At 41.8% G+C, this 9,271-nt stretch overlaps 1 protein-coding gene across 1 annotated transcript in view; it reads left to right on the top strand.

Moving 5' to 3' along the window:
• Nucleotides 1–1,157: 1,157 nt before the first annotated feature.
• Nucleotides 1,158–9,271, top strand: part of RASA1 (RAS p21 protein activator 1) — a 54,613-nt gene continuing 46,499 nt past the window's right edge. The window contains exon 1 of the mRNA XM_057381870.1: nucleotides 1,158–1,561. Coding sequence (XP_057237853.1) covers nucleotides 1,173–1,561 — 389 coding nt within the window. The 5' untranslated portion in view covers nucleotides 1,158–1,172. The remainder of the gene's footprint in view (nucleotides 1,562–9,271) is intronic.

Below are 9,271 nucleotides of genomic sequence, written 5' to 3'. Positions count from 1 at the left end.
CCTTGGTCCACCACTTGCCTGTCTCCTGGACAGTCTCGGGAACCCAGTCAATCGTCCGGTGCTGGCCGCCATCAAGGGGAGCTGATCACCGAAATGGTGAGGCGCGCCTTCAGCTCCGCTTGCTGCCCGCCGCCTCCGCACGAAGGAAGAATCCCCGACTGAGCCCATCAAATTGATAGGAAAATTAATCCACAAACACCAGAGGTTTAGGTCCAAAAAGGAGACAGGGGAGACCCGCAACTTTATTCATGAATAAAGGGAGAGGTCATGGGCATTTCCCATGGGGTCTCTCAAATTCATAAAGGACCTAGCCTCTTTTTATCCTAATTTCCCGGCCGCAGTTCCCTCTCTCTTTCCYCATTGGCTGAAGTTTTTGAGAGGCAAAGGGTCCCCGAAACGCCTGATGAAACCGCCACTTCTATCATACATTGCCCCCTTTCAATATACATCTCTGTGTCTCTGCTCTTGTAGTGTATTAACATAGTCTGGGATAAGTCAATCAAAGGAATTCCTATGGAAATCGTTCCCATTGTTTCCTTCTATCTCCCAGTATAAGCCTTATCTTAGCCCCAGAGTCGGTCTGTTTGTAAAGACACTCCCTTCTCATTCCTTTCAGTTTCTTCTGTTAGGGTGGTCAGGCATTGAAACAGGTTGCCCAGGGAGGTAGTGGAGTCACCATCCCTGAAAGTATTCAAGAGGCGTCTGGATCTGGCCCTGGGTCATATGGTTTAATGATTCAGGGTTACAGTGGGATATATTGCTCGAATAGGGTTGAACTGGTAGAGCCTTCCTGGCCCTGCAGCCGCGGAACGAGCCCTTTGTTTCCCCGGCGCGTACGACCACGAATCCTCGGCGCCGCCGTCCCGCACAGTCCCGGTGAAGCCGCGCGTCGCCCGCGCAGGCGCGGACGGGCCGCGCAGGCGCGGAGCTCCCCGGGCGGGCGGTGCTTCCCTGGGGCCGCCGCGGGCCGAGGCAGCTGCGCGGGGCCCTGCGGAGCCGTCTAGCCCCCGCCCAGCCGGGCATTGTTCCCGGCCCGTCTCCGCCGTCAAGTTTCTGCCGCATCCCGGCTCCGCTGCCCGCCGGGGCGGAGCGGGGGGCCGGAGCCCCTTCGTCGCCTCCTCCCTGGCGTTAGGCGGCTAGCGTGGGAAGGGGGGGGGGGCTTTAGGATCAACATGATGGCGGCCGAAGCTGCGGGTGAGGAGGGCGGCTCGGGCACTTCGACCGGGACAGCGGGAGCCGCCACAGCCGCCGGGGAGCTGGCGAACTGCCCCGCCGTGTGCCGGGGCAGGGCGCCGGGGCCGCAGGGCCCCTTCCTGGTCGGCGGCGGCCCCCCGGGCGGGCCGGCTTTGTGCTCGGTGCTGGGGCTGCTGGAGCTCAGCGCGGGGCCCGCCCCTCWGGCGGCCGGCGGGACTGCCGATCCCGGGTTCCCTCCGCTGCCACCGCCGCCGCCGCCGCCGTTGGCCGGGGGTCTGGGGACAGTGGACGAAGGGGATTCGCTGGACGGGCCGGAGTACGAGGAAGAAGAGGTAGCCATTCCGCTCAACGCGCCCCCCACCAACCAGTGAGTACCCACCACCCCCTCTCCAGTCCCTGCGGGCAGTGCGTACCACGCCGGCCACCTGCCTCCGGGGAAAGTATGTGTCCAACGCAGAAGTTCTGCGTCCTTCCCTCCTGCTTTCCCTCCCTCCTTCCCTTCCTCCTGTTCCCGTTCCAGCCGGGAGGCTGCATCACCTGCCCGGGGTCTGGGGAAGGGCGGCCCACCGCCAGCCGGGAGGGTGAGCGGCGGCAGTAGGGAAATCGGACTCCTTCCCCTTCACCGGGAGCTGGTCCTCCGGTGCTGAGTGGGGTCAGCTTGGGAAAAAGGCGTCTGAGTTAGTTTTTTTCAAGTTTTCATAGCGATACTGCATGCTGCCCGGAAGAGTGAGCTATTCCGGTTGTGGTTTAAACTACCTGTTGGGGAAACTTTTCCTGGCACTGGTAGTGCCTTCTCGATGAAGCGATCAACTTAATTTCTTTAGATAGTTGGAAAACCCTATCCGTGGCGAAAAATACTTTATATACCATGTCATCATTTTGTACTAAATTGCTTTATGTTTAAAAAAAAAAGGTAACTTATCTTTTCCATTTCATATACAAACATAGCCAAAGTAATGCCCACATGTTTCATATTTTTAAAAATTCAGTCTTGAGCCTTGCATTTAAAATGAACTAAAACCAATTTTAAATGTTTTAAAATTGATCAATTAATCAATTTTAATGTTTTAAAGCATTAACAGAGGAATATTTTTATAACTGTCTTAACTGTCTGGCTGCTAAACCAATTTAAAGTTGTTTTCAATTAGATTATGCTCAGAGAGAGGAGGCAGGGAATAAAGTGTAAACGTGTAGTTAGGTTTTATGGTATTTGTCTATACATTAGGTTAATTTGGATTCCTACAATGCTGGTAATAGAAAGAATCTTGCACTAGAGGCAGACTAGTTCTGTGTTGTGTGAAATATAAGATTAGATAATGTTATATGGAGCCCATGTAATTAGTAAGCACTCTAAACACAGCCTTGGAATTTCACTGTAAAAAATCTGCAGTTTTATGCAAAGCATTTCCAAGGCATGTACTAGAATAGAAAATAACCCTTTTCTTCCATATTCTTATCATATTCTCCCCAAAATTAAAGTGTTTCAAGGGTTTAATTTTTTCATCGGTATCAATTTTATAAATATGTTCCTGAAGTTCTGATAAGTATAGTGGATTGTATGGGGGTAACATACAGTTGTGTTTAAAGATAGATGTGTAGATAGGTGAGAAAGTGAACCTAAAACCAACTGAATTTCGTGTTCTTTTTTTATATTCTGTCATAACTCGACTGATGGAGTTCTGCATTATGTCACATACTTTCAGGATTTTAAGAGCTATTGTCATTTTAAGTAGAACATAAAATTGGAGAATAGGATTTCTTTTAAAATGAGTATCTCTAACCTTGACAGGCTTCATAGCAGTCCTCTATCCTGTCAGCTTCTGGACTTTGGATGAAGGTTTGTAAACATTAAGGCCTTGTTTTCTGAAGACAGTATTTGAATAGTCTTAAATATGTAGAAGTCCATAATGATCTAGAAATAGAATTAGACAGATTTGAAAGAAATCTGGGAAATAGAATCACATAAAAAGCGAAGTTACTTCTTCAGGATTGTGGGGCCAGGCACATGAGGTATAGGATTTTGTTTATCTGGTTTTTCTCTTAGAAAAGTTCAGAGTCCTTCTGTCAGACCTGAGTGTTCTTTAGAGAACTGAGGGAAAAGCCAAAAGCTTATTTGCAGTATTTTTGGAAAGTAGGGCAATTATTTTTGAATAATCATTTTTTGATACTAAGTTAATTGTTACCACTTTTACGATTCTGAGTGGATCTTCAGTCAAAATGCTTTCTTGTATTTTATATATAACTGCAATACCATAACTGTGTGCAAGCATCATGGTTAACTTTCACAAAAGGATGTTCGGTTTATGCAAGCCRTACAGGCTAGGAGAAAAGTTCAGCCCTGATTTGTTTTGGCTGAGAAGGCTGCTTACCTTATTCAAAGATAACATGTACATATATAAAAGACCAGGGCATAGCTCTTTAGTTAAATGTTCTTCTGTTGAAGAACATAATACTGGAACAGACGAGAAATAAAATATGTTTAGAAGTGGATTCAGGAGTTTGTATCACCAAATACTTAATCTTTTTCTTTGTAATTTTTATATTGGTATGTGACTTTTCTATAAAATACATAAGTTGGCTTATGATTTAGTAGCTTTTTTTCCCTTTCATTCATGTCTTGTTTATTCTGTGCATCTGTTTTTACCATTCTCAATTAAGTCATAAAATTGGTATATGTCAATAGTAAATTTTACCTTTTCAGTCCTGCTGTTTAATTTTGGAAATGCACTTTCTTTATAATTATGCCATCTGCTTCTATAGAGTTGAACTCTTGATTTATTGCCATAACCAGAAGTCAGTATTATCCATTATCATATATAAAGAAAGCTCCAGTATGAGTTTTTAGGAACAGTAATTGATATTTTGGTTTAATCTTGTATTAAATTTCTCCAGTTGGTTGTGATTACACAGCTGCTCTTCATTTATTTAAATATGCTTGCCAGCTCTACCTCCTAATTTCCCACTTCCTCCTAATTCATTCAGTTTTTATCGGAGGAATGCAGGGTGGCTTGATTAATAATTCCATGATTCTGTCACATGGCTTTTTTGGTCTTAATTTTTCACAGTGTCTTGTGTGTACATCAGAAATTTGAGGGCACTCTTCACTCCTGGCCTTGCCATAATACAGAATTGCTGTTCTACTCTATAAGAATGAAAAGGTTGTATCTTTTATAATAGTAACAACTTGCCTTCCCTTGGATGCAATTGCATTGCATTTTAAGATTTCCTTAGTACTTACTCTCCTGAGAGAAATATCTGGTAGACGTTGCTGCTGGTTTTTCCAAGTTCAAACTTCAATTTTAGATTAGACTTTTAAGTATAAAATAAAATAAAGCACTCTGGATAAATTTCGACAGAACTTTATCACTTTTTCTCTTGGGTTGTTTTACAGGTTAAAAAAACAAACCCAAAGCAAACAAAAAAGCCCAAACACAAATCAAAATATGAGTTCCTAGTCTCCCAAGTTTTAAGCCATAGAGTTGTTATGATGTCTTTATCTTGTTAAGAAAAATGCTTTTTTAAAAATGAGTATTCTTTTAAATACTGGGAAGTTGACATTGTGGCTTTCATAATAACCAATATGAAGAGATGGGAAATGAAGCAGATGCAGGTTTGGTGCTTCACCTCAGGATGTTGTAAATGTAGTTTGTTCAGGGAGGTCTGAGGAATATGTCTTCTCTTAAGTGTGTTTCCTTAATTTTCAAGCAGTGGGAGCATTAGCATGTAACACCTTCTCTTTATTTACACACTCCAAATCTCCCAGTGGGGTTGATTTTTTTTTTAATCTTTGATCTGGAATGAAACTAACTTGAGGCTTGTCAGTTCAGTGTGTGTGTGTTTTTATTTTTCTGGAGCGCAGCAGTGGTGCGTTTATGTTGCAGCTTAATATTAGGTGCGAGGCACAGAATACTAGGGAATAAAGTGGGCAACTTTGCTTGTTTAGCTCATTTGTTCCCCTTTCTTCTCCATTTGCAGACCATAGTAACAGAGGCTCAAATAGTGTAAGGAAATGCCTTTGGATTTAATGAACGAATGCTGATTCAGTTATGTATTTGATTTAAAATCTTGGTTGGCAAAATTATTTTAGAATCTAGTGTTGCATTAATATGGCAAGAGCAATTTCAGTATTGTAGCGAAACTGGCATTTTCATACTGTGTTTTGTGAGCAGTAGTTACCAGTTTGAAATGGAAATCAGTTGCAGTCTGAAGGTGGTCAACCACACGAAATGAAATAGGCTGTGAAAATATTGTCTGATTAAAATAAATCTTTTTTTCCAAAGCAGATATATTCTTTACAGTCATTTTGGATGTGTGTTGAGACAGCATAATAAGAAGCAAAAGCATTGAAGATAGAGATGGGTAGAGAAATAATAAATTAGAATGGACAGCAGTGAAGTGGAACATTTCTCTGTCTGAACATAGAGTAAGGTTCTAGTATTTCATATGAGTGTTGAAGGTGACAAGTCTAGAATTCTGCAGCATTTGTTTCAGTAGCTCAGAGAAGGGATTTTTTTTTTTTCTCAATAATGACAGATCTTTTTCAGAGTGATGGATGAATCTTCTGCATTGGAAACTGGGAAGAAATAGTGTTGGCACATTCAGTTAGGTACTGCATTAAAAAAAATGAAATGTGTTGTCAATACATTTGAGTGTATGACTTTTTTTGTTTAGCAGGTTATGTACTTAGCACTGAATGTTTTCTCCTTTAGATACTGAATTGCTTCGTTAGTTCCTATTCTGTGTGAAAGAGAACACTGTACTTTTCTCAGGCTGGTGGGTATGTGCTGTTTGGGCCACTTTGGACTAGATGTGTGGTGTTATAAGTACTGTTTTAAATGAATGATTAAATACAGCAGAACTGTATCAGACCTAGCCTGATACAGGAAGTGAAACAGTAAGTAAACTGAGTGTTAGTTACATAGGTAACAGAAAGCTTCAGGTAGATAAACCAGGAATAGGACAGCATTTTAAGGCAGGAGTTCGAGGATAATTTTTCAGTAGCTTAGTCAGTATTTCTGGTTAACATCAGATAATGCCATTTTGTTTAAACAGTGACTAGAGTCTCTTAACTTGCTCTTTATTTAGTTTTTATTTTGTGTAATGCATTGACCCCCAGAATATCAGTGTGGGACTTTGGCAATTCATCTGTTAGCCTACCCCACTGAGAAGTATAATATTGTCTTTTATTTTTTTTACCTTTTTTTTGTCTAAATGTTTTGTGGCTGTGCAAGTAAGAGGAACACCAATTTTCTAGTAAAGACATAGGTGTCTTCAGTATAGGGCTCCATCTTTTGATTCAGGCATAAATTCTTAAGACTCCCATAGTAGTTTTCTAGTTTCTTTCACATCTTTCTCCCCTACAAAACAAGCATCTTACTATATGTCTCACTGGTAGGCACAGTAGGAGGCAGGAAAAGGCATCTTGTTTTAACATAGTCTTTGTGCTGCACGTAAGTATTGTAAGGTGGATTCCTCAGTGTCCCTCCAGAGTATGGTCAGTACCAGTCAAATGTTACCAGTGCTTGACAGAGTTTATATACTTGACCTGCTTTGTATACTTTTATGTAATATTTAAGGACTGAAGGTAGTCTTTGGTAGTTTTTCTTTTTATATAAAATACCTACTTTATCACTCTGGATATTGATAGAGCAGGAAAAAAATTCTGTTGTTGAATGAGTCTATCTTTAAATCATATTCAGTGCTGAAGGTGATGGGGAGTAGTCAGCATGGGTTTATAAGGGGAAAATTGTGCTTAATGAACCTAAGAGCCTTCTGTTATGTAGTCATTAACCTGGGGAGAAAGGGAGAGAGTTTACCTTAACTTTAGTAATGCTTTTGACAGTGTCTCCCRTAGTGTCCTTATGGACAAATTGGCAGTGTACAGATTAGGTAAAGGAACACCGAGATGCTTGGAAAACTGATTGAATGACTGGGATCAGAATGCAGTGGTCAGCAGCTCAAAATGTGTATAGAGGCAAGACACTGGTGGTGTTCCCTAGGGTGCCTCCAGGGGCCAATACTGTGATGTGGATGCTGGGACAGAATGCATGCACCTTTAGCAAGTTCACAGATAATGCAAAACTGAGAGAGGAGTAGATGGAACACCATGTGGCTGTGCTGACATCCAAAGTGATGTGGACAGGCTGGAGAATTGCGTGAGATCTTGTTCATTAAACAAAGGAAGTACAAAACTCTGGCACTGGTGAGTTGTAAACCCAAGCATGTGGTTGGAAAGCAGCTCTGCAGAGAAGGACGTGGGTGTGAGGGTGTGAAAAAAAAGGCAGCAGTGTGCCTGTGGTGAAGAAGGCAGATGGTATCTTGGGCATCATTGGGAAGAGTGTTCTCAGCATCTTGAGGGGGGTGATCATTCATTCCCCTCTGCTCAGCAGTGGTGGACATACCTGGGATGCTGTGTTAAGTGCTGGCCTTTCCAGTACAAGATAGACATGGACCTCGAGAAAGGCCTGTACAAGGCCTTCAAGGTGTTGAAGGGACTGGATCATCTGTTGGGTAAAGAGAGGCAGAGAGAACTGGAACTGTTGAGCCTGGAGATGAGGAAGCTTGAGTGGGTCTTAAACATGAATATAAAAATCTTACGCGAGGGCTTCAGATTAGAATACCAGACTGACCTCAGTCGTGTGAGGTGATGGGGCAAGAGGCATTGGAGATAATTGGAAAAGCTTGAATTTCCATTTAAATGGAGACAGGAWTTTTTTGTTTATTTGTTGTTTTGTAGTTTTGTGTGTTGTTCTTTTTTTGTGGTGAAGGTGATCACTACTATTCAGAGTGGTCAGGGAGTCTTCACCATTGAAGATGTTCATGACCCAATGGAACACAGCCCTGAGCAACCAGATGTAGCTAATCCTACCTGAGCTGGGGGCAGGAATGGGACCAGGTTGATCCCCAGTGGTCACCTCAACTCAGATGATTCTATCTGTATATATAAATGTACTGTTTATAGCTGAGGATCCATGTTAAAGGACCTATTTGTTGAAAATTGTTACTTTGATTAGTTGGGAATAAAGTCAGAACAGGAGCTAATAGGGAMGATTTGTAATGAACATACAAGAAATTTTCAGGTTGGCAGAAAGAGTATTTCATTACTTTCTATATAGACATATATCTTAATTTCTCTGGTAAAAGCTCAGGAATTTGCCTGTAAAAGCACCTTTCTAAGGTAGCTAACAGTGCCTCTTAAATATTTAAAAATTTGCTCTGAATACCTGGCTTTTACTTCTAGAGTATGTTTTTATAATAATTATTAGCATGTACAAATTAATCCGTGTACAAATTAATGTATCCAGTGTTGCTAGATTAATTTCAAAGTTCCAGTCATATTTAATAAATGGAGTATTGACGTTTTCAGGACACTTGGTGTACACAGTGTGTGTTATGATGAGTTAACAGTCTGATTCTTAACAAGATCAGACACAGAAAAGTAATTTTTGTGGTCAAATTTCAGTATTTTGAACTCATTTTCAGACCAACTTCACACCAAATCAGTTTTTTTGTTGGTATTCTGTTTTTTGCCAAACTGAAATAGCAATAGTTGTTCATCCTCAAGTGCTAATTGTTGGACCTTTTTTGTCAATATAGTTTCATCAGGGTTGGAAGATGTAGAATTATAGAACTATAAAACAGCTTAGATTAATGTGGGCTTTGAAAGTTCTTATGTCCCAACCTTTTGTGGGAAGGGGAGTACAACTGAGATTGTCTGGCAACCTGTCCAGTCACATCTTGAAAACCTCCGGTGAGGTTTTTCTTCCTGCTAAGGGAGGTTGTTTCAGTGAATGATTTTAACTACTGGAACACTGGGATGAGATGCACCTGAATCTTTTCTTCTTCAGAGAGGAGAGGCCTGGCTCATCCATTCCTCATGGAACATGTTCTCCAGCCCTTTGTTTATCTTTGTGTCCCTCTTTTGGATCTTCTGTTCACATCTTTCTTGAATTTTGTGGACCAGAATTAGAAACAGTACTCCAGCTGCAGCATCACAAGCTAAAGAGGGATGATCCCCATCTAGGGTTAGCCAACTTTTGATAATCATCTCAGGAATCATGTAGTAATTGTGTGTAGA

The sequence above is a fragment of the Malurus melanocephalus genome, unplaced genomic scaffold, assembly GCF_030028575.1.
Source record: "Malurus melanocephalus ecotype Western Australia unplaced genomic scaffold, MMel_1.1 scaffold_538, whole genome shotgun sequence".
Taxonomy (NCBI): domain Eukaryota; kingdom Metazoa; phylum Chordata; class Aves; order Passeriformes; family Maluridae; genus Malurus; species Malurus melanocephalus.
The sequence above is the reverse complement of the archived record's forward strand: the minus strand, read 5'-3'. Positions and strand labels throughout refer to the sequence as shown.